The sequence below is a fragment of the Musca domestica genome, unplaced genomic scaffold (genome assembly GCF_030504385.1).
Source record: "Musca domestica strain aabys unplaced genomic scaffold, Musca_domestica.polishedcontigs.V.1.1 206, whole genome shotgun sequence".
In the NCBI taxonomy this organism is placed as follows: Eukaryota; Metazoa; Arthropoda; class Insecta; order Diptera; family Muscidae; genus Musca; species Musca domestica.
In genome coordinates, this window is record NW_026712255.1 from 26,035 (window position 1) to 51,457 (window position 25,423).

A 25,423-nucleotide genomic window follows, 5' to 3' on the forward strand; every position below is an offset into this window, starting at 1 on the left:
CCTATGTTCTTCTACCATGGGTAGAATTAAGAAGATGAAGTCATGCAATCATATGTTTACATTTTTTTTCATTATTCTTTTAACATCTCATTTAAATTAATTACTTTTCTCGAAAAATGACTTTGACTTTACAAGAGCATACAATTAAACAATTGTAATTGTTGCTGGACAATTCCTGCAGGAGAAGTAACGAGTCACACCTAGTCCCAGCAAAGTTTAATGGAAGTGGTTCCATGTGATGGAATGATTTTACTGGCTCAAGAAGCTAAAGCTATGGTATAATACGGAGGTATAACATATTTGGAACAACTACCAAAAAAAAACTATACAGAAATGGGCGCATACTGTCAAAAATATTTATGGTGACATACGTCGACTTTTGTAAATAAATTTATTCAGTTGTCCTGATAATCTATGTTGCTTTAATTCAGATGGTAACTGATGGCGAATGTCTGTGTCTGCAACTTTTTGTAAATTGTAATCATTTAATATTGAAAGGAGATTAGAATCTTGGTTACCGTGGTTCTTCACGAAGTTGTCTATTGTTATAAGCTGCAATATATAATCCGTATAAAGCAACATGCCAACAAAATGAGATCACATTGGAAGTCGTGCCTTTCCGAGTAGTGCATCATGTTTGGAACCTGTTCAAATGCACAAAAATGTACTCCATTTATGAAATTTAAAAAGCATACAGACGCCCGAGAAAGCTATTTAAAAGCTATTAAAAGAAAAAAACTTAATTACGCTTATAAGTCAGTCACCATCGAAAAAAATTAGCTCTATTCCAAATCCTTCAATAATCTACTATTTTTGCAATCGGTTATATGTCCGTCCGCACGTCGGTCTGTCCACATATTTTTGCATGGTATAATTATTGCAGGTAACAGCAAGTCCCAGCTGATTTGACTCTATAGTTATACTGGTGTCAAATTCGATATGACGTTTTGTGATTTAATTCCATTTCTTGATATACAATAGGTATACACTTTTTTATATAAAATTTCACTGTAGGGCATAGTTTTGCCTAAAATGTATATTTTTGAAATTCAAATAATTTATTGAAAATTAATTATTTTGTTTACATTTTTGGACACACAACTCTGACACTTGTATTACGTACAAAAACAAATTTGTATGTGGTTGTTGTTACGATTGTTGCACAACAACACTTGCTTTCACCTGTATTATTCTACCAAGATGCAAAAAGTTGTTTTAAATTATTTGATATTTTTCCTTATTTTTAAAATGGAGATTTATAAGATTTTTCTTTCAGAAATATAATCCAAACTATTCAATATTTCAATTCCATATCAAAACTGGTTAATATTTTTAATACGCGTCAATCAGTTGGTAGCTCTTCTTACCTTTTCACTGTATTTTATTTCATTATGGAAGAGGTTCCAGAAGGTGTGAGCCGATATCAACCATCTACGAACACAATTAATATAATAACTTTTCTTTGTAGGTATCAGCTAGTATTATTTGTAGATCGTAAGGTGAGGGTACATATGCAGCTTGAACTCTTCGCATGACATATTTTGTGGTATATCATAAAGAAATGTCAGAGCCGCGCTCGAATCCTGCCGTCGTTCCCCCTTATAATTTGGCATTAATATGCCAACCTGCTTATGTACCCTCAACTTTATAATAGGGCCATGGTACCATGTTTTCCTGAAGGATCAGGAACCGACCGTTTGGATTTATTACATTTCTGGAAATTAACCGTAAATTGTCCGGTGTGAACACCCGCAATGAAATGACTTCATACGCTCAGCTGTTTCGAAGTGGTGTACGTTCAGTGATTGGCAAAAAGAACAATAATTATCTCTAGCATTAATATTTACAAAATCTTGATAAAGAAGGTACGTTTTATAAGGCCTATTTTTATTTAATTATATCATTTTATTATACTCAAATTTTAATTGTTTTCTTCCTCACATTATATTTTAGATACAAATAAATTCAAAAATGTTGCGCAGCATTGTACAAAAAGCCGGACAATCATTGACCACAACACGTTTGGCCACTAGACATTTCGGCAGCACCACCGTCAAAAATGAGATTTTCAAAGTTCAAAGCATTGAAGATTTCGAAAACAAAGTCAAGAAGAGTGATAAGGTTGTAATTGTCGATTTCTTTGCAACGTAAGTGTACAATGTGGTAGATGCCCCCGCAGCATCTTATAGAGTTATATAAGTTTCGGAACAACTCTAGTTTAGTAAAAAAATTTCGATCACTTCTTGGATAAGCTTTCAAACAATAGCTATTTTGCTTATATATCGGGTAGGTGGATCCGGTTTGAAAATATGGGGTCCCGGTCCCCCAAGAAAAAAGTTTCCCAGAATCAGGGTAAAATACCTACCACTGGAAAATTTTTCAAAGAAGAGTTGATGAGTTTTTACTAAACTAGAGTTAAGTTTAAGTTTCCTACGTTTTAATCGAATTTCGTTTACTTGATTGCAGATGGTGTAATCCATGCAAAATGTTGACACCACGCATAGAATCCATTGTTGGTGAAAAGGCTGGTGCTGTTAAATTGGCAAAAGTTGATATCGATGAACACAGCGAGTTGGCTTTGGATTACGATGTTGCAGCCGTGCCCGTATTGATGGCTATGAAAGGTGGTAAAGTAGTTAACCGCATGGTTGGTTTACAAGACACTGATAAATTGCGGGCCTGGATAGAGAAAACCGTTGAAGAAAATAAGTAAACAAATTTTATGGAGCAGCAGCAACGTGATCGCCACACGTTAAAAAACAAAACAGTAGCTCTTAACTTTGGAGTATAAAAATTTTAAAATAATATGTTTAGCTTTTAAAATCATCTTTAACCGTAAATGAAATCCTCTGTATAATGTCGACCAAAAATGCTTATTAAATTGTTGATCTGTTGGAAAAGATATGATAATTTTTGTTTTTATAAAACGTAAGAATTATTAAAATCAAATTAATAATCCTCTTTATACGTTTTTGAAGCAATCACAGACATTGTGAGTATCTTTCTCTGTTCCAGGACCTAGAATTATGTAAAAATGTCACCATAATAACCGACTTCTCCTTTATGATATCGAAAATAATGGTAGGATCATTAGATTCTTGCAGTTTCTGCAATGGAGCAATAAATTCCTCTCTCTCAAAATAAAACTGCATAATTTCATTGTTTTTATAAAAACATTTATTCTAAACATAAACATAGCTACATATTTACAATTCTACATAGGCCAATAATCTATCTACATATTCCACACGTCTTTGAAGCAATTCCATCTGTTCGTCGGACAGCTTCAGTGTTGCACTCTGTTCTTTTAGCATAAAATGTTGCAGGAAAAGTCTTAAGCTCTGCTTGAATTGTCGTAATTTATTATTTTTGGCCAATCTCTCGAATGCTTGATAAATATCCTGTTCTTCGGCGGCTAGCAATAAGCCCTTACAGATCTCCTTCATTAAGGCAAAGCTTTGTTTGTCAATTTGCAGGAAATCAATAATTTTCAATACCGCCAACTGCAAACCGTTGTTCAGGATCAGGTGTTGCAAGAAACGTGCCAAATTTCTAACCTGTATTTTATTTAACGAATCGATTTCGTTAATGCGATCCCAGGAGGCAAACTGGAATGCCAATTGGTATTTACGATTGTAATGACAGAACTTGAGAGCTAAATGAGCATAATATGGATTGGCCGCCTTCTCGTTCAGACAACAATGTATGATCACATAGGCTATGGAACGTAAATCTTTTACTGCCAAATGTAAAATCTTTTCAAAGGCATCAATGAAGTCATCGGCACTCATGATTATGCAGAATATATTTCGTCGCTCTTCGGTATTCATTTTCTGCTGTTTGGCTAATTTGAGTAGTTGTTCGGAAAATCTCTCAGATTTGCTACTATCACCTCCCTTTTCTTGTTTCTTTTGTGCTGCAGCCATTTCATTTATATTTCCCGTCCAGGCTGAACCAACAACCCACCATTTTCCCACAGTGTCGGCTCTTAACAGATCCTCCATGGTAATATTTAGAGTTATGACATATTTATCGTTTCTCAGCATTGCCTTCAGTTTCTTCCTTAGATTTTCATGTAGCTCAGGATCAAACCTGGGTATTTTATTGATGTTATTATTTTTGACTGCATTCAAAATGTCTACCATAAATTTAAGTCTCAGATTCTCTTTTAGCTCCAGTGGAGAAGCAGCAATTTTCGACTGAACACTTAACATCATTTGCTTAAAAGCCAAGGGATCATCTTTTCTTAGTTTGAAACCAACCGACTGGAATATAAGCAACAGACATTCTATGGTCTTTTCATTCAGCTGACCGGACAATCGATCTATTATCTCCAAAAGCAAACGATGTTCAAATATTTTAAAGACATACATGTAACTCAATAGAAGTACGACATTGTTGAGACGTTTATCTTCTTGCTGTACATTATCAATGTCCTTTAGAATGGCATCGAATTGTTCGATGAACATTTGCAAGAAATGTGCACCTATTTCACTGCCAATATGAGCATGTAAATAGGCAAGCAGGACCATATGCTCTTGCACCATCCGCTCATTGCTCATAACTTTGCTAACGAGAGCTTCCTGCAGTAACTTGTTAAGGGTTTCGTTCATATTAAAGCGGGAATTTTTCATATACAACTCTTCAATTCCCGAAGAAATCTTGTGCAGATTTGCCTCTGACAAACGATTTAGCAGACCTTTGCATTGCTTCCTCAGACGTTCTAGAATTTGGGCTTGTTTGTCATCGTTCTTAGCCGCTAAAAGAGCTCTCTGATGTGGGGGTATATATTTCTGGGGGCCATCATTGGCGGGTTCTGTGATAATATTACCATCTTTGTCACGTTTGCGGCCGTAGATGTCTTCCTTATCTGAAAGAGGTAATGTAACATGTTAAAGTCTTAATCATTCATAAATAAATTTGCTGTAGAATTTTATTAGATACTTACACTGCTCTTCCTTGTCTTCCTCATCACCGTCTTCTTGTTCCACATCACTGCCATTGTCGTCTACATCATCCTCGTCAAATTCTTCATCTCCTTCGTCTTCATCTTCCCCATCAAGATCATCATTATCCTCCACGTCGCTTCCATCAATGGAGCCTTGGCCATCATCTGAATCGCCTGATTCACCTCCACTACCAAAGATGGCATTAAAACGTTCCTCATCTTGTTCTTCATCACTCCATGATGGTTCCTTGTTTTGTTTTTTTAACTCCTCTTTTCGTTTTTCCTTCAGCAGTTTCTTTTCCTCCTCCTCATCGTCATCAAGACACAACTCCAAAGCAAAGTCCAATCCGTCATTGAACATTTTTCTAACCAAACGATTTTTGTTTTTGGTTTTATTGAGGCCAAGTTTTTTCTCCAACTTTGCAATGATTTTATCTTCTTCCTCATTTTCAATTTTCAGTTGTTTTATGCGTTGCTTACGCGAAGCAGACTCTAACTCCTTTTGCCGCTGCAATTCGCGACGATGTTGGTCTTCAATATTGGGTCGATTAGACGTCTGTGGCTTAGCCTTCTTAATGGGTGGTTTGTTAGGCTCATCTTCTGCCTCTCGTTTAACTTTCAAAGAATTGGGTAATAATGCATCTACTTCTTCATCCGAAAAATCCGAGTCTAGAGACTCATCATTGTCGGAATCAACATGACCCGACAATAGCTGTTCCAGTGGTATATCCTCAGGATTAACCGTGGGCTTGGATTTCTTAGTTTTCTTTTTCTTATTACCGGCGGCCTTATTATTTAATTGTTTCTGCTGTTTAGCCTCGGCAACCAGTTTTTTGCCATCCGTTTTGCTCGAAAAGAAAATACGTTTGTTTTCCTTCTTTTCCGCGGATTTTTGTTTACGAATTTCTTTTCGGCTCAATTTCACTGGACGTTTTTCCTTCGATTTTGGCTTCTTCAGTTTTACCATGTTGTTTTTTATATAAAATTGGGGTTTTAATAGATTTGCTTTACGCCTAAATCATCTAAATCCAAACAAATTAAATTTCCAAAAGACAACAACATCAGCTGTTCACTACACGTGCACACAGAGTTACATATTTGTGTATGCCAACCGGTGAGTACTTTTTTTCCATTGCCGAAAACAAATCAGCTGTTTTGGTTTGTTTTCTCTTCTTTCATTTGTCAACAATGTGCAATAGACTGAAACTAGTTCAGAAGGTTTCATTCATTGAATAGTTCCTTTGAATTCTTTATCCGGAACAACGTAGAGTTGAGCAATTAATTAAAAATTGATTTAAAGATAAATTAAACCCCAATAAAATGTCAACTCGTTGGTATCCCCTGTATCAACGCGGCAATCCCCAGCTGCGAGTTTTCTTGCCCAATTTCTGGATGAAGCTCATCAGGCCCAGTGAACCCCAGCCCAAAAACATTGTTACGTTTTCCGTATCCATGGAAATGACCAAGCATGATGTGAAAAACTATTTGGAAAAGATTTACAAAGTCCCCGTAATGGATGTGCGTACCCGCATTGCTTTGGGCGCGACCAAGAGAGATGTCACCTATGGATATGTGACCAAACATGATGATATGAAAATAGCTTATGTAACATTGGTAAGATATCTAGTGGATGTATTCTTATTTCCTCCAGCTCCATACATTTTCCTGCATGCCCTTCTTTTCAGCCCAAAGAAATGGAATTTACATTCCCCGAAATGTTTACCAAGAAGGATGATGCCAAAAAGGCGGATGAGAAGGCCATGGAAGATACAAAACAAGGTTTCAAACAGTTCTTAGAACGCAACAAGAAACGTCCTGGAACACCAGGCTGGTATTCGATATAGTTACTTAGTTTAATATACGAATAAAACTAGTCTAAGTGAATTGTTTTGTTTAGAAATGAGGTTTTTGCAAATTAATGATAACGAACAATGGGATTTAATGTCCCAAGATGGTGGGTATCTTGTTGGAACCGAATAACGAGATGGAAAAGACAAAAAAACGACACAGCCCACAGTGCACTCTGATTTAATCTGATTTAAAATCATCAAAATACCGAATATCAGGAAAAACCATTATATAGGGGATGTATAACATCGTGGACCTATATAAATAATGTAATGTACAAGGAACTCCTTTTGTGGATTTCAAGACAATTTCATTGAATAATTTGGCTAAAATCATCAAAATACCGAATATCGGGCGGTACCGTTATATGGGAGATATACGATATCATACACCGATTTAACCCATCTTCGAATTTGACTTGCCTGCAGACAAAAGACAGATCTGTGCAAAATTTTAGCTTCCTATTTTAATTCGTTTTGACTCTAGCGTGATTACGTTGATCAAGAATATATACACTTTGTTGGGTCTAAAATTATTATTTCAATGAGTTACAAACGGAATGACAAACTTGATATACCCTCCATACGATGTATGGTGGAGGTTATAAAAAGGCTACGATCCACATTTTAAAGAATGATCGTATCGTTCAAATATAAGTGGATGGCTCATTTTGAATATATATGGCTGTTCTATTGTATTAATATGAAATATGATTGGAATATTGTATCAGATGGAATACATATAAAGTGATCTTATCCAAATTTGGTGGTCTATGCGCGTTGCAAAATTAATATTGGTCCATCTGATATCAAACGTTTTTTTATCCGTCCATACAAAACTTGCAGCAAGATGCCCTCCAATTTGAAAATAAATCCTCTTATAATTTCTAATAACATTGTCGAATATTTTAAAATTTTTATTAACTTCAGGTATTTTTCCAAATTACAATCTAATTGCATCAGTCAAATATTTGTAGTAAATCTCGCGCTCTTTGATATTTTACAGAATTAACCAACTGTTGTCGTTGCTCTTCTGTTTCCTTTGCTTCGCATTGTTTATCGACTTCATCGATAACATCATTTGCCATTTTAATAACTTTGTCCTTGGCAGCACCCTTGCTACCAGCCAAATATTCCAAGGCAATATTCCAATATTCTGTACTTAAAATATTCTCATCGAACATGCTCTGTTGTATGGATATTTGTCGAAGTTTTTCAAATTTCCAATCTTCACGACAATGTTTCCACTTTTTTAGATATTCTTCATTACGTTGCCTTTCCTTTTCCATGGAATGCTCTTTCTGTGCCTCCAAAAGTTTCTGATGTTTTTGCTTTTTCTTTTGACGACCTGTGACTATGGCTAATGTATTTTCGGGTTTCTCACTTTCTTTCAATTGTTCTAAGGTGGGTTCTATTGTTCCATCATCATCATCATTATCTTCGTCATTATCATGTTGCTCTACCTCGTGTTGTTCATCATCCTCACCACTGTCAACAGTCTTGTGCGACTTTGAACGTTTCTCCTTGACGGCACCTTTTTCTTTGTTTTTGCGTTTTTTTGTTTTCTTGGAAACCCCTGTAAAAACATTACATATATAATATCCATTCATAATTTGACCATTGTTTTATTAATAGTTTCACATTTTCTTTTTATTTACATAGTATGTATGCGTTTACCTTGCTCATGGTTGACCGTGACAACTTCTGTATCATGAGGAGTGGTGTTCTCCAAAATGAAGCTTTTATTTGCTACTTCATCTTCATGTTCGACACAAGAGTTTTTCCTCTTCTTGGCCTTTTGTTTTTTAACGGGTTGGACATCTAATTAGCCATTTGTTTAATTAAATTTCTAATATGTTTATATTTGAAGAGCGTTGAGAAACAAACTAGTTCAAAGCAACAATTCTGTGAGAGGAACCACTGGGACGAGCACAGACTTTATCGTTCGTACATATATCAGTCCATTGAGTTCCTTTACGCTGTGTTCCCTCATATTGTTTATAACCTACACCACACATAGTATGATGGCTATATTAAGTTCGTCATTCCGTTTGTAATTAATCGAAATAATCATTTTGGTCATAACAAGGTACACATATTCTTGATCAGCGTAAAATTCTAAGACAATTTAGCCCTGTACGACTTTTGTAATCACGCTACAGTCAAAATGAATAAAAATAGGAAGCTAAAATTTTGCACAGATCAGTCTTTTGCCTGCAGACAGTTCAAGTTCGAAGATGGGCTATATCGGTTCACGATATCATATAGCTCCCATACAACCGGATCCCCGATTTTAAGTATTTTGATGATTTTATCCACATTTTCCAATTGAATTGTCTAAAAATCTACACAACAAGTTCTTCCTGAGTACTTTGGCCTCTGGGAGAGAATTGTTTATATAGGTTCAAGATATCGTATAGCTCCCATACAATAGTACCCCCGATATTGTTTATTTTGTAGATTTTAGCCACGTTTTTCAATGGAATTGGAGTTCCCATTGAGTACTTCACCCCATGAAGGAGAATTGTTTATATAGGTCCACGGTATTTTGATAATTTTAGTCACATTGTTCAACGGCATTGTCTGAAATTATACACAATAAGTTATCTGCGAATACTTTACCCCATGAAAGAGAATTTTTTATATAGGTCCAAGATATCTCCGATATTGGGTGTTTTGATGATTTTAGCCTCATTTTCAATGGAATAGTATAAAAATCCACACAAGTTCCTGTTTAGTTCTCGAAGAACGTTTTATTTTAAGCCAGTCTTTGAGGATGAAAACCCCCAGAATAACCGGCTGAAAAATGTTGGCAAAATTTTCACAATCTTTCCCTGACAATTTCTTGTAATGAAATAAATTACAAATTTGTGAGGATCATCTTCTGCCAGTATTATAGCATAACAAGCCGCGATATTGTCGATCTTCATACATGTTCTTGACGTCGAAAAATCATACTTAGAAACAAAATTCAACCATTATATAATCAGACCTTACATGATTTATGAGTCTAATATTTTAGTCTTCTGTTTTAGATTATATTTTTCCTTGACTTTTATACCTTCTAAAAGGCGTGAAAATGACAAAATATTTGCAGCTGTACGCTCATATTGAAGGCGGAACTATAAAATTTTAATTTAACCACACTCAAGAATACCAATATAGTTCTTCTTATAATATAATTTCTACGTTTTTAAGCGTCTATGCACAAAAAAAGGTAAATAAAATGTATCTCCCTATGATATGGAATAAATAGCTATTTTTAAGCCATTCAATAATACCGGGTGTTTCAGATATTTTTAAATTCCAATTGACCGTTAAAAGTAAACAATTGTTATAACATGGCAACTCTTAGCTTTTCATCCTTTTTCCAGTAAAATTCGCTCGTTTTGCAATTTCAACCCTGATTTGGTAACACATGTTCTTTTGCGCAAAAAACAATAACAAAAAAGCCCCCCAAATTTGGAGCATAAAGGAATTGTAAAAATAAATAGCTAACGCCGCCGTCTGTGTTCCTTAAAACAATCTTAAATAAATCGTGGAGTTAAAAGTCGTAATAAAAGCGGAATTGTGATTAAATTTAAAAGAAAAATACTTATCGAGTTTTCGTTTAGTGTCGGGTATTCGAAAAAAATTGTGATTGAATCAAATATTTGTGTGCAATTAATATAGTGTGACGTTGTAGATCCTTGGAAAGTATATGAGTGTCAATGGTGCAAGTGTTTGCTATTGAATTAATATTTAGTTAGAAGGTAAGTTTGTTTTGTCCATTAGCATCCTTTGAAAGCAGCAGCGGGCTTAGAAAAAGTTATAAAAATAAGTTTCTAATTAATTGCATTAAGTTCTAAATAAAAATTAAGCGTGCTTTATGTGTAAGTGTGTGTGTGCGTGTGTGTTATTCGGCATCTTTGCTCTGATGTGGATGACCTTATTATCCTGCTTGTTGTTGCTTCATCAACAACATCGATGTGAATTCGGTCAAGGCCACCATAATAAATCGCGTTAACATCGGTTTTCGTCATAATTTAAGCGTGAAATACATCGTCTATCACCGATAAATGTATGCAGATTGGCAGAAATAACGAATTGGATTTGAAATCATGAATTTGGTAAGTAAATATGATTTCTTGTAGTTGGAAAAATTTTAAATGTAGCATAAATATTGGACACATTTTCAGGTAAATCTATCAAATTAAAAGTTGTTTTGAAAGCATTTAAATTATAAATACCGGTTAAATGAGAAAATTATATCGAAAAACTTAAAAAAGATCCCGCTCTGTTATATTGAGTTGAGCAGAACGATAATTGGAGTAAGAAATATAAATTACTGAGCATACTTTTAGGCGAAGATGAATATTAAATAAGTAATTGTTGGTATTTTCTGGTTTTAAGCAATACAATATCTATTATTACTTTTAATTTTTATACCCTCCACCATAGTTTGTCATTCCGTTTGTAAGAACTCGAAATATACATTTTAGACCCCACAAGGTATATATATTCTTGATCAGCATAAAATTCTATGTCGATTTAGCGATGTCCGTCCGTCTGTCTTTCTGTGGAAATCACTATAGCTTCCGAACGAAATGATGAAGGTTGGTAAAACTGTATTCAAATTTATATTATGTCTGCAGGACTTTTGATATTGAAAATGGGACATGTAGGTCCACGTTTTGGTATAGCCAATATATAATGGTACCACAGTATTTTCGGTACTTTGATGATTTTAGCGACATTATTCACCCAAATTGTTTCAAATTTGGTATTTGAAGTTCGTAATGGATACTACAGCCTAAGACAGAAAATTGTCCGTGCAGGTCCACATCTTCGTATAGCCCCCATATAATAGTACCTCCATATATTCGACATTTGGAAGATTTTAGCGACATTATTCACCGAATTTTTTTCAAGTTTCGCATTTGAATATTGTAATGGCTTATGACAAATGTTGCCTATGCAGGTCCAAGTCGTCGTATAGACCCTAATAGAACGGATACATTCGGCATTGCTATGTGTCACCTATCGGGGTAAATCGGATGATAGTTCATGGTTCATAGGTTTGGGAATGAGGAGATTATTGAATAGCTTCACCCTAATATTCCACCACACCACACATGAAACGTATTCAAATACACCTTGTGAGGTGCCATAAGTTGCACACTCGAAAACCGCAACGTGCAATAGAGAATATTGATACTCGACAGAAGAACACTTTCATACATTAGCCGGCAGGTCGCGCGATATGCCTCTGTCCATTAATATTTCAGTTTGTTGTGCCTTTCCTCGTGTATTTCGTGTGCTCTGTTTGACTATTTTGTATTGTGCTCTGTTTTCTGTTTGAAATTTTACTCATAGTTTTGCTTCCTTTGGCTGGCTTTTTTGTGGGGTCCCATACCGACCGCAGTGGATGTCTGTCCGTGTGTGTATGTGTGTGCATCAAGGGGGGGTGTCTGTGATTTGCGCAAAAGTGTTACGCTGCTATTGCTGCCGGTGCTAGCCCCAAGATACCGATTGGGGTAACAGCTAGCCCGTCAGTTCAGCATTGTTGAGTTCTAAGAACGAACGTGTATATTTTCTTCCCTCGTGTTTTCGGTGTGAATTTTCCAAACGACCAAAAAGAAAGAGAACGAAACGAAAGGCAAAGATAAACGTCGCGTCGCGTTGTTTTCTTTTGTTTTTTCCATCTCCTGAAATTCAGAATTTCTTTTTCTGAAATCCATACAAAAATATATGAAATACGTAATAGCTTGAATATAAATTTGGCGGTAACAAGCAAAAAAAGTGGAAAAAATTGAAAATAAAATCGAAAACAAAACGCTCAAGCGTTTTGTGGGCTTATGTCCAAATCACTTGTGGCCATAAATGTTTCAAAAAAAGTCAATAATATTTCAAAAAAATAAAATGAAATAAAATAGTATCGAAAAAATAAATTTTATGGAGTATCGAAAAAAAAATTCTAAAAATCGTTTTCGAAGAGCGAAATAAATCAAAGTAATTTTTCGGATTCCCGCTGAAATAGTTTTCATTGTTGGCAAAATTGTGGCATAGTAGCCGGTAATTTAAAACCGTTTTGTATATTTACTACTGCTCCTAATTGGATTGACGTTGTGCTGTGCCCGTGTGTTGTTAACACATTTCACCAGTTGTCCATCCCAACGTCAACAACGTCATTTAAAAAAAAAGTGGAACTGAGCCAGAAAAGCGACATCACAACGTCAATTGTCAGCCCTGGCCGGGCTTAATGTTTGTGTGTAAAAGTGAAGCAGACTTCCATTGACTTCCTCAGAAAAAAAGTGGGGAGTCCGTTTCATTTGTTTATTGCCAACTTTGTGCGTTTTTTTTTTGCCCAATCTCCAGTTACCGCCTACCTCACTTTATCTTCAGTTCGTGGAAAATAAAATCAATATCCAATTCTTTAAACCTGGCTATATGCCATTACTTTTCGTTTCCACCTACCGCAAATCCTCAGTGTCGCGTGTACCTAGTTTTGTGTATCGACAAAGTGTTATTCGCCGTCTGACTAACGCGTTCCCGGTTTCTAAGGTGACCACAAACTATTACCTTGCGCCACGACCAGCTAACAAATACAAATCACTCGACCTACCACACCACCGACAACCATTGCCCAAAAACGCGAGGAAAGTAAATAAAACAAGAAAAATAACAAAACATAAATAAACAAAAGCCGAAAGAAGAGGCATCAACAGAAAATAGTTTTACAGGCCATTCTAATAAAAGGTTTTTTGTGTGGAGGTGGTTTTCAATTCCTGGAAAATTCGCTGGAATAAATTTCATCTGATTTTCGGCGACAATTTAACATTCTAATCCGAGCCAACTTTTGATGGACCATCCGAGTCAGCGAGACAAGTAGGCGAAACAGTACGAAACCAAAGTGTAAGTAGTTCAACTTAATTCAATGTGATATAATATAGGAAGATGACTTTTTAGAGACAAACTGAAGATAAAAACCTTCCTCATTTTAGATCCCACAAAGTATATATATTATTGATCAGCATAAAATTCTATGCCGATTTAGGGATGTCCGTCCGTCTGTGCAAATCACTCTAGCTTCCGAACGAAATTAAGTAGGTTGATAAAATTTTACTCAAATGTCTGCAGGGCCTTTGGTATTGAAAATAGGCCATGTAGCTCCACGTTTTGGTATAGCCCCCATATAATGGTACCTCCCGATATTCGGTATTTTGAAGATTTTAGCGACATTATTTACCGGGGAATTGTTACAAATTTGGTATTTGAGGTTCGTAATGGATATTAAAGCCTATGACAGAAAATTGGCTGTGCAGGTCAACGTCTTTGTATAGCCCCCATATAACGGTACCTCCCGATATTCAATATTTTGGGGATTCTAGCGACATTATTCACCGGGGAATTGTTACAAATCTGGTATTTGAGGTTCGTAATGGATATTAAAGCCTATGACAGAAAATTGGCTGTGCAGGTCCACTTCTTTGTATAGCCCCCATATAACGGTACCTCCCGATATTCAATATTTTGGGGATTCTAGCGACATTATTCACCGGGAAATTGTTTCAAATTTGGTATTTGAAGTTCGTAATGGATATTAAAGCCTATGACAGAAAATTGTCTGTGCATGTAAAAGTCTTCGTATAGCCCCCATATAGCGGTACCTCCCGATATTCGACATTTTGATGATTTTAACGACATTATTCACCGATAATTGTTCCAAGTTTCGTTAATATAACAGCTATATTCGGTATTTTTAAAATTTAAAAAAATTTTAACGGATTTTATTTTTTTGAAAATTGCAAAATTTGTCCCAAATGGTGAAGGGTATTCAAAGTTCAGCCCGGCCGAACTTACTGCATTTTTACTTGTTATATATTTTCCGGCCTTCGGTATTGGCTAAACGGCTATTTTAGTGAACACTGCATTCTGAAGCATGTATTTTGAAAATATTTCAGTTAACCATGTCAGCATCTTCGAATTTGATATATGTTCACCTTCACATTTACACATTATTATTTATTTGAGTTTTAATTAAAAAAATGCCGGCTACTATTTACCGACTTTCTATTTCATGTTTGTCCGTCTGTGGCAATCACTCTAGCCCCGGAACAAAATGAAGTAGGTTTATTAAATGTTACTCAAATGTCTTTCAATGCCGTAGAACTGTTTTTGGTATACCCCCCATATTACTATACCGATCTAAGGTATTTTTGGGCTTTAAGACATATATTTCAACTGAAAATTCTTTCAAAGAACTGTACATATCCTGCTGATTTTTAATATTTGCCGAATGAAATATTGCGATACATTCAGTTAACGAGCCATTTTTCGGCCACTACGAAGCGGGTTTCGATTAAGTCGCTTCTTTACTTTTCGAACCATTTCTGTTGATGTTGCTCGGGGTAAAGCCATTGATATTCCAAAAAGTGCAAGATCTTACACCGCAACAGAAAGAAAATAGACTCAAAAGAGCTAAAGAATTGCTTTGCTTGGCCGAAAGTGGTGAACAGCCGAATTTGGTTTTCTCCGATAAGAAAACATTCGTTGCCCAGCAGTTTGTAAACAAACAAAATTATCGTCTTTACTTGCCAAAGACGTCAGCTGAAAATGTCCAACCAGAACTCAAACGCCGGCCATTGTGACGGTGTGAGCCGCCATAACAGCCGATGGTCACTCTCCGCTCGTATTAATCGACAGTAGTATCAGAATAAATGCCGAATATCATCGCGAAAATATTCTGGAGGGTGTATTAAAGCCTTGGGCATGCAAAAATTTTGGTCGCAGACCTTGGACTTTCCAACAGGACTCACCACATCCCACATCTCAGCACGCGCCACCCAAAAATGGTTACATAATGAGGATCCTCGCTTCATTTCCAGCCCACAATGGCCACCAAAATTTCCGGATACCACTCCGTTGGACTATTGTGTTTGAAGTATTTTGGAAAGCAAGGTTGGAACTAAAAAATGCCAAAGTGCCCCATTCGCCGGGAATGGGCCAAAATACCGCAGAGCAACATTCGGGCAGCGTGTGACGGTTTCATTGGCCGTTTGAATGCCATAATTCGTGCCAAAGGTGACCGATTGCACGAATCTAAACTTGTTCTAAAATTTGATGCTATTTCCGACATTTTTGCTTTCATTCAATAAATTTAAAAAAAAAAATGTAAAAATTATGGCGTTTGACTTTTTATTAATTTTTTTTCTCAGTTTTTCTATCTTACCCTGTATGTAGATAATCGAAAATTGTCAGCGAAACCGACTGATACTTTTTGACTTGTTTGAATTATATTTTGGGGTGAAGATAGGCAACAGCATTACACGAGCTATCAATGCATCCAGAAAAAGTCACAGTTTGGCTCGGTTTATGGGCATCATTGGACCGTCCTTCTTTAAATATGCTAACCGTGAATGGTGAGCCCTACCGTGATATCATTTTTTTTGCCTAAAATGCAAGAGCTTGACTTGCACGTCATGTGGATTCAACAAGTCAGTGTCGCATTGAGAGGCAAGTTCGGCGAAGTCTTTATTTTAGGTTCGGACCGGCCTTAAGACTATTTTTGTGGGGATACAGACGAATCCGCTTCAATTGGCGCATTGGAAGACCATATTGAAACATTTTTGTGTTAAATAATGTTTGAAATGTTGGAAATAATAATTGAACTAATCGTAAACGCCTGAAGTAACCTTTCTATGTAACCTTTCATCAACAATATTCCGGGTGAATGGAAATTTCGTCAGTTTTCGCACTAAACGTATGGTTCAATTAACTGTTAGATATTATGTCATCATCATAGAAAATTATGAACTTTTGACCTGGACTTTAAGTTTGGACAAAACTCCGCCTAGATCAGTCCACAATAGTAAATTGCGAAGGGACATTTTTTTGTCCATAATATAAATATTATGGAAATATCTCTTTGATTTATAGGCTTCCATTTTTGACCCTAGAACTGACATCTGCTAAATTTCTCGAGGATCGGGTCATAAAACATGGTGATTCTAGAACCAATATTTCGGGATGTTACAAATTCCTGTGGAAAATAAAATTCTCTGAAAAATCTATTCATGATGGAATATGGTATAGATTGGATCGAAGACCACCCAAAAGTTTTCCAAAAATAAAACACATATTCGTTTCTGAAAATTGCCTTATGTACAATATATATTTTTAGACTATATTAGACACAAATGTATCTACCAAGCGACTTTGTATCCACAGCATACATTCTATTCGAAATATGTTTTTTTTCTAATTTCCTGAACAACTCATAATTTATTTATTGGAAACAAAAGCACTTAGCAGAATGAACCGCACTTGGAAGTTTTCATTTGTTGGGTTCATGAACTGCTGTTGCTCACTCTCCCTCTAGCGGCTGCGAAGACATGGTATTCTAAAGAAACTTATATTTTCAATGTTACCTCATTTTTATGGAATACTAACTATCCGATTGATGCCTTCAACCAGAAGAGAGAAAAGAAAAAAACACACACGACTGTGTACTAAAAACGTGGCTATTAAATACAAATGTCAAATATTGACGTTTAAGGGTCAATGCTTGTACAAACTATGAGCGCCAAGAAATGTGGGTGAAAAAAACCCAAACAAAAAATGTAGCATGCGTTAAAGAATTGTTCGATATTTTTATGTTCAAAATGATTTTTAGTCACTGAGTTTGTTTTTGTGAATGTCGATGGTGTCAAACTCAATTGAGTTCGCTGAACCAATTATGAGGGCGAACCCTCCCAATTTATTCATTTTATTAATTTTTATAAATCTTTATAATTCCCTCATATTATCCTCTAAATACCTATACTAAATCAATTCGCAATTTTATTTTTACGATTTTTACTCACGAAAGTCAAACAGGTGTATTTGTTTGATAAGAACCAAAACAGAAAATAAACAATTCCAAGTTATGACCTTTGCTAACAAATCTCCTTGACGCTTCCTTGGCAAACAACTAGAAAGCGATTAACCCAATTAATTTTCGAAAATTTGTAGTCATCAATAAAAGAAGCTTAAAAATGTATTGCTTCGCATGATACGCACAATTTACAACACGCAACCTATCGTAACTAAGTTGTGGAAGAAAGTTAACAAATAAATTATTGTTATAGGTTTGTCTGATTCTTTTAGAAAAAAGAGGTAAAAAGTAGCAGTCGGTTTAGCCGACAGATGTATACCCTTAGCCAATATTCGATTATTTAAATATATTTTAACTTGTATTATGATTATTCAAATTGTTGACCCTCTATGGGGTATATTCCAAAGGAATGGGTCAATATTGTCCATTTCGTATCGGTCCTAAAAGATATGATACAGATATTCTGAAGTGCCAAGTTTGGACTATATTGGTTATTTCCTTCACTTTATATTTCATATTGTGATCATTTTTAGAAAATGTTAAAATGCTCTTGAGCTACCAAACGGAAGTATTCAATTTTTATACCCTCCACCAAAAAAGGTATGGAGGGTATATTAAGTTCGTCATTCCGTTTGTAACTCATCGAAATAATCATTTTAGACCCAACAAAGTATATATATTCTTGATCAGCGTAAAATTCTAAGACGATTTAGCCCTGTCCGTCCCACCGTCTGTCCGTCTGTTGTAATCACGCTACAGTCTAAACGAATTAAGATAGGAAGCTAAAACTTTGCACAGATCTCTCTTTTGTCTGCACTTGACCTGCCAAGTTCGAAGATGGGCTATATCGGTCCACGATATCGTATAGCCCCCATATAACGGTACCCCCGATATTCGGTATTTTGATGATGTTAGCCACATTTTCAATGGAATTGTCTGAAAATCCACACAAGTAGTTCCTTGTGGGTACTTTATACCTCGGCAGAGAATTATCTATATAGGTCCACAATATCGTATAGCCTCCATATAACGGTACCCCCCGGTATTCGGCATTTTGATGATTTTAGCCATATTTTTCAATGGAATTGTCTTAAAATCCACACAAGTAGTTCCTTGCGAGTAATTTACCCCCTGAGAGAGAATTTTTTATACAGGTCCACGATATCGTACATCCCCCATATAACGGTACCCCCCGATATTCGGTATTTTGATGATTTTACCCACATTTTTCAACGGAATTGTCTAAAAATCCACACAAGGAGTACCTTGTGGGTACTTTATACCTCGGCAGAGAATTATCTATATAGGTCCACAATATCGTACAGCCCCCATATAACGGTACCCCCCGATATTCGGTATTTTGATGATTTTACCCACATTTTTCAACGGAATTGTCTGAAAATCCACATAAGGAGTTCCTTGTGGGCATTTTACCTCCTCAAAAAGAATTGTCTATATATGTCCACGATATCGTATATCCCCCATATAACGGTACCCCCCGATATTCGGTATTTTGATGATTTTACCCACATTTTTCAACGGAATTGTCTAAAATTCCACACCAGGAGTTCCTTGTGGGTACTTTATACCTCGGCAGAGAATTATCTGTATAGGTCCACAATATCATATAGCCCCCATATAACGGTACCCCCCGATATTCAGTATTTTGATGATTTTACCCACATTTTTCAACGAAATTGTCTGAAAATCCACACAAGGAGTTCCTTGTGGGTACTTTATACCTCGGCAGAGAATTATCTATATAGGTCCACAATATCGTATAGCCCCCATATAACGGTATTTTGATGATTTTAGCCACTTTTTCCAATGGAATTATCTGAAAATCCATACAAGGAGTTCCTTGTGAGTACTTTACACGCAGACATAGATTTGTCTTTATAGGTCTACAATATCGTATATCCCCCCATATATCGGCACCTTCCTATATTAGATATTTTAAAGATTTTAAAAGAATTTTTATTGGATTTAATTTTTTTGAAAATTTTCTAATTCGTTCCAAATGGTGGAGGGTATTCAAAGTTCGGCCCGGCCGAACTTACTGCTTTTTTACTTGTTAAAATTCATCTACTACAGATAAAAATATTGGTATGGGCAAAATTCTATGTAAATCGAACATTTATATTAAATTGTATGTGAAATTATAAATTCCATATTCATCTCAGGTTTCTGGTTGATAAAAGTATTGAAAATTGTGACCCTTTGTGGGTGAGGTACCAGAAGAGGTTCGCAGATATGTAGGGTGAGATAAAAAACTGCAACAAAGTCAAACGCCATAATTTTTACATCTTTTTTTAACTTTTATTGAATGAAAGCAAAAAATGTCGGAAATAGCATCAAATTTTAGAATAAATTTAGATTTGTTCGAATTAGTCACCTTTGGCACGAATCATGGCCTTCAAACGGCCAATGAAACCGTCACACGCTGCCCGAATGTTGCTCTGCGGTATTTTAGCCCATTTCCGGCGAAGCGCTTGCTTGAGGTGATGGCCACTTTGGTTTTTTTTTAATGCCAACCTTGCTTTCCAAAATACTCCAGACACAATAGTCCAACGGATTGGTTTCCGGAAATTTTGATCGCCAATTTGCGCTGGAAATGGAGCGAGGAACCTCATTTGTAACCATTCTTGTGTGGCGCGTGCTGAGTGCGATGATCCTGAGTATGTTGGAATGTTTGCGTGTCCAAGCTATTATTATTTTCGCAATATTTCGCATTTATTCTGATGGCTGTTATGGCGGCCCACACCATCACCATGGCCAGCGCTTAAGTTCTGGTGGCCAACCGAAGGTGCAAATTTTCAGCTGACCTCTTTGGCGAGTAAACACGATCGTTTTGTTTGTTTACAAACTGGTGGACAACGAATGTTTTCTCATCGGAGAAACCCAAATTTGGCAGTCCAGCACTTTTGGCCAAGCGAAGCAACTCTTTAACTTTTGCCGAATGGAATATTGCGAGCCACTATCACGCATGAATTCCATCAAGAATAACTTTTTTTGTTTGATTTCTCTTTCGAGACGAGCTTAATGATCTGAAATTCGCAGTGAAAAGGAAAGCCAGATAGACACTATCACACACTCACCACTATGCGACCCGTTTCGCCGTTGGTTAAGCGGCTCATCAGGCATATTTGGTGTGGATGATGGCTTACAAGGGCCGTTCTCTGGAAAGTAGTATATATTTCGAACTTATTGCAAATTAGCATATGCGAATTATACACTAGAAACTCTCCAGGTTCGACTCAAGTTCTATTGGCAGATCTTTTTCACAGCAAAGTTTTTTTTTTTATGAGCGTTTTATGGAAATTAAAAATTTGGATCCTTTGTTGGGTAGGTACCATAAGGAGTGTACCAATATTTCCTATCTTCTTGGCAGATCTTGTGTTAGTACAAAAAATAGGATGTGTTAAATATATATGCATATTTCGGATTTTATGATCGTTTTCGTTATTCAAAACTTTGAACCTTTGTGAGGAGGTACCAGAAGAGATGGTCCGATCTCTACCATCTTTATAACGGCTCCCGTGTTGACAAAAAAATTGAAATGTGCCAAGTCTGAATGTAATCTTGTGTTAATTCCGGGTTTTATGAGTTTCATAAATTTTCAACATTTTAACCCCTTGGGGGGGGGGGGGTGTACCAGAGGGAGTGGACCGAGATATCCCATCATCACAGCAGATCTTGTATTAGTAGAAATAATGGGATGTGTGAAATATGATGAGAACCGGATGCCAATTTCGGATTGTAGAATCGTTTTGCTTATTCAAAACTTTGACCCTTTGTGGGGAGGTACAAGAAGGAATTGTCCGATAACTATCTGCTTTATAACAGATCTTGATAAAAATATTGAGATGTGCTAAGTCTAAGTGGAATCTGGGGTTAATTTCGCGTTTCATGAGCTTCATGGATATTAAAATGTTGACCCTTTGTGGGGGAGCTACCAGAAGGAGTGGACCGACATGTCCCATCTTCACAGCAGATCTTGTGTTAGCGGGAATAATGGGATGTGGGAAATATGAAGAGAACCGGATGCCTATTTCGGATTTTATGATCGTTTTGGTTATTCAAAACTTTGACCCTCTGTGGGGGAGGAACCAGAAGGCATGGTCCGATATCTATCTTCTTTGTAAAAGATCTTGTGCTGATAGAAATATTGAGATGTGCTAAGTTTGAATGGAATCAGATGTTAATTTCGCGTTTTATGAGCTTCATGGATATTCAAAATTTTGACCCTTTGTGGGGGATGTACCAGATGGAGTGGACCGATGTTGTCCATTTTCGCACCTGAACTAGCACTGATGCAAATATTTGGATTTGCAAAGTTGGAGCAAAATCGAATTATCCTTTCTCAGTAAAATATTTTTTTTTTTTGAAAAATGTCGACCTTTTGTGTGGGAGGTACCAGAAGGAGTGAACCGATATTGGCCATCTCCGAACTCGATCTAAGTTTGATAATAATATTACGATGTACCAAGTTTGGACCAAATCGAATACTCCCTTCGAGATCGAATACTCCCATCAGCCAGCAGACAGAGTGATGGATGGAGGGGCGAACATTGCTAGATTGACTCCAAATGTCCTGAAACGGATTTGGTCCAAAGAGACCTAGGGTGTAAAACCGTTATTTCGATGAGGCACGTTTTGGCCGTATCAAATGATATATACCCTCTGTAGCCATATGGCAGAATAGGAAAACTCAATTGATTTGTTTGTGGGATAGGTTGCAATGGTTGAGCATAGGGTTTCCGTAGCAATACACATTGTTGTCTATAGTTATTTTATTTAACTAATAGGACAGAAGTCTTCAAATATTACACCTTTTTATACAAATATAATGCCAATTTACTCGTCTACTACTTTGTGGTTAGAAGCTTGTGTGATCTATAAAATTGTACATTTTCATTCCGTGGGCATATGTTTACACTTTTGTGTGTATTAAATGATGCTGTTCAGAAGCGTGATTCTGTCTTTAATGATGCACAACACATGGCAAATTGACCCACATTATGGTGGCCAATTTATTTACCTTTTTCTTCATTTGTTTATGTTTATCAAGTCTCTTGTAGTCGTTGTGTTTTTTATTTTTCTTGATATACAATTTGTGGTTTGTATTTAGTTTTTGGCACATTGTTGGCACATCTTTTTATTGGATTGTGGCTGCAACGAATTAAGTGGCGCTACAGTGTGAGGTTGATATAGATACTTTAGGATTGCTTTTTTCGACTGCTAATTTTTGGTACCGAAAAGTACTACAGTAATTTTGTATTGGACATAGATGAAACACTGATTGTGCACATGGAAGTTATCTAAATACGGCTATATTTCATATCACAAAGTTTCAAATACATGATACTGCGCACAATATCATATGTTATATAATTTTTAAAGTACTATTTTCCGAAAATCATACAGGGTCTCACATATTTACCCCAGGGTTTGTCATCATTAAAAATATCAATAACTCAATAAGTTTCCTACACCTTTAAAAACCTTTTAGTATTTTTCGTACCCTTAAAGTACGAAGTTTCAAAATTACCACATAATCCCTCTCCTTCTTACCAAGTGTACCCCCAAACCTCTATGTCTTATGGATCGATCATTAAAAATCTTGTATCATATTTTGCCGTATAGTATATTTCGTATCCTCAGCATATGCTAACAAAAATATGTATATATACGACCCATATGTGACCCACAGATATGGTTTGACTTAAGTTTGCTAAGGTTGAACTAAATCGTGGACTCAGCTCAATCTATATGTCATTTTGTGATTTTCGACCAGATGGATTGAACCACTTTAGTCTATTCTCACACAGGATATGTTATGAGCAGATATTGTTAGATGTGCGAAGTTTTCAGAAAATTTGGCACTTAGTTCTCCATTTATGAAAACTATTTATTTTCAAAATATTGACCTTTTGTGGGAGAAATATTTAATCCCATTATTATATGGTTGTTTTCAAAATTTTGTGGGGAGATACACGTTTTAGATTTAAGCGACATTATTCACAGGAAATGTTTCAAATTTGTATTTGAAGTCCATAGTAGATTCTACAGAAAATTGTCCGTGCAGATTCACTTCTTCGTATAGCACTCATATAACGGTAACTTCCGATATTCGGTATTTCGTATTTAAAATTCGGAACCGTTACTACAGCCTACGACAAAAAAATACTTAGGCAGCACTATGTTTTTGTATAGCTTCCACATAAAAATGTTTTCATTTGAGCGGTATTTTTAGGCGTTTTTTTTTTGTTGAAAAATTACAAGTTCCTCCCTTATAGAGTAGGGTATACAGGGCGAAATAAAAAACCTGCAACAAAGTCAAAAGCCATAATTTTTAAATTTTTTTAAAATTTTATTGAATGAAAGCAAAAATGTCGAAAATGGCATCAAATTCTAAATTAAGTTTGGATTCGTTCCAATTGGTCACCTTTGGCACGAATTATGGCCTTCAAACGGCCATAATTCTGATGTCACGGTCGATTATGACGGTCGCTATTATGACGGCCCGCACCATCACCATGGCCTTGAGTACTGGTGGCCAACTGAAGGTGCACATTTTCATTTGACCTCTATGGAAAGTCAACACGTTCATTTGTTTAAAAACTGCTGGACAACGAACGTTTTCTCATCGGAGTAAAATAAATTCGGCTTTCGGCCAAGCGAAGCACCTCTTTAGCTCTTTTGAGTCTATATTCCGTCTGTAGCGGTGTATGTTCCTGCACTTTTTGGAATTTCAATGGCTTTACCCCAAGCTCATTTCTTCAATATTTGCCGAATGGAATATTGCGATATGTTAAGCTCACGAGCCATTCGGCCACTGTGACGCGGGTTTCGATCATGTCGCTTCTTAATTTTCGAACCATTTCTGCTGATGTTGCGGTTTTCTTCCATCCACTTCCTTGATGACAAGCTAAGCTACCAGTATCACGGTAACGAGCGATGGTACGAGACACAAAAGATTTATTCACATTTAAATGCTGCAGTGCTCCAACGATAGCCACTTATGGTTTTCCAGCCAAATAAAAAAAAATCACACTATCACGCTTGAATTCCATCACGAATAAAATTTTTTTGGAAAATCCTCATCAAACTGCTTTTGTACGCTTTTAAACAATATAATGAGCTGTCACTGGAATAATTTTAACAGCTGTCGGACGAGTGACTTAGAAATGACAGCAGTCTGAGGTTGGTTGCAGTTTTTACATCTCACCTTGAAGGGTATATAAATTTTTAAAATTCCACTTGGAACTGGATATATAGCATCAGAATCGGAGGTACCTCCAGAAAATTCAGTTTTTGAATGCACCTAAATATTGATCGATTTTCGACCGATTTCGTTTAATTGATGCACCAAACACAATATGTATGTTCGATTCCAATGTAATTTGGAATAAGTGACGGAATTTGGTACATAAATAAATTTGTCAAATTATATTGAAATCGGTTTTGATTTGGATAAAGCCTCCACATAAATTTTCGTCCGATTTTATGTAATTGATGCACTAAACACGATATGTATGTTCGATTCCAATGAAATTTGGTATGGGTGACGGGATTTGATCTGGAAACAAATTTGCCAAATTATATTGAAATCAGTCCAGATTTGGATATAGCTCCCAAATATATTTTCGGTCGATTTCATGTATATGATGCACCAAACTCGCTATGTATCTCCAATTTCAAAGAAATTTGGAAAGTGTAACGGAATTCGGAACAAAAAAAAAAAGCAAAATTATATTAAAATCGGTTCAG

At 36.1% G+C, this 25,423-nt stretch overlaps 5 protein-coding genes across 5 annotated transcripts in view; 3 read left to right on the top strand and 2 right to left on the bottom strand.

The window, feature by feature from the left end:
- The first annotated feature begins 1,711 nt into the window (after positions 1-1,711).
- LOC131802416 (thioredoxin, mitochondrial-like) lies at positions 1,712-2,902 on the top strand. Its single transcript, XM_059122611.1, has 3 exons — positions 1,712-1,865; positions 1,954-2,147; positions 2,467-2,902. Exons 2-3 carry the CDS (start codon positions 1,972-1,974, stop codon positions 2,711-2,713), a joined length of 423 nt encoding a protein of 140 aa, XP_058978594.1. The 5' UTR covers positions 1,712-1,865; positions 1,954-1,971; the 3' UTR covers positions 2,714-2,902.
- A 252-nt stretch (positions 2,903-3,154) lies between these two features.
- LOC131802415 (nucleolar MIF4G domain-containing protein 1 homolog) lies at positions 3,155-6,007 on the bottom strand. The gene is made up of 2 exons (XM_059122610.1): positions 4,949-6,007; positions 3,155-4,870 (listed from the first exon to the last, which is right to left on the bottom strand). The coding sequence occupies exons 1-2, from the start codon at positions 5,913-5,915 to the stop codon at positions 3,207-3,209; spliced, it is 2,631 nt and encodes an 876-aa protein (XP_058978593.1). The 5' UTR covers positions 5,916-6,007; the 3' UTR covers positions 3,155-3,206.
- Positions 6,008-6,161: 154 nt separating this feature from the next.
- Positions 6,162-6,848, top strand: LOC131802417 (large ribosomal subunit protein uL23m-like). The gene is made up of 2 exons (XM_059122615.1): positions 6,162-6,562; positions 6,634-6,848. The coding sequence occupies exons 1-2, from the start codon at positions 6,269-6,271 to the stop codon at positions 6,790-6,792; spliced, it is 453 nt and encodes a 150-aa protein (XP_058978598.1). The 5' UTR covers positions 6,162-6,268; the 3' UTR covers positions 6,793-6,848.
- An 831-nt stretch (positions 6,849-7,679) lies between these two features.
- Positions 7,680-25,423, bottom strand: part of LOC131802413 (uncharacterized protein C7orf50 homolog) — a 53,575-nt gene continuing 35,831 nt past the window's right edge. Inside the window, exons 3-4 of the mRNA XM_059122603.1 lie at positions 8,473-8,620; positions 7,680-8,371 (exon numbers count right to left, since the gene is read on the bottom strand). Of these exons, the coding sequence (XP_058978586.1) occupies positions 7,755-8,371; positions 8,473-8,620 (765 nt within the window). The 3' untranslated portion in view covers positions 7,680-7,754. The remainder of the gene's footprint in view (positions 8,372-8,472; positions 8,621-25,423) is intronic.
- Positions 12,723-25,423, top strand: part of LOC101901736 (uncharacterized) — a 167,323-nt gene continuing 154,622 nt past the window's right edge. Inside the window, exon 1 of the mRNA XM_059122607.1 lies at positions 12,723-13,689. The gene's annotated coding sequence lies outside the window, so the exon portion shown is untranslated. The remainder of the gene's footprint in view (positions 13,690-25,423) is intronic.

What these genes read in the sequence shown, in the direction of transcription:
- LOC131802416 (XM_059122611.1), top strand. Translation starts at nt 1,972, where the DNA reads ATGTTGCGCAGCATTGTACAAAAAGCCGGACAATCATTGACCACAACA. An exon ending in ATTGTCGATTTCTTTGCAAC is followed by an intron (nt 2,148 to 2,466) that starts GTAAGTGTACAA and finishes ACTTGATTGCAG; the next exon opens with ATGGTGTAATCCATGCAAAA.
- LOC131802417 (XM_059122615.1), top strand. Translation starts at nt 6,269, where the DNA reads ATGTCAACTCGTTGGTATCCCCTGTATCAACGCGGCAATCCCCAGCTG. An exon ending in AAATAGCTTATGTAACATTG is followed by an intron (nt 6,563 to 6,633) that starts GTAAGATATCTA and finishes CCTTCTTTTCAG; the next exon opens with CCCAAAGAAATGGAATTTAC.
- LOC131802415 (XM_059122610.1), bottom strand. Translation starts at nt 5,915, where the DNA reads ATGGTAAAACTGAAGAAGCCAAAATCGAAGGAAAAACGTCCAGTGAAA. An exon ending in GGAAGACAAGGAAGAGCAGT is followed by an intron (nt 4,871 to 4,948) that starts GTAAGTATCTAA and finishes TACCTCTTTCAG; the next exon opens with ATAAGGAAGACATCTACGGC.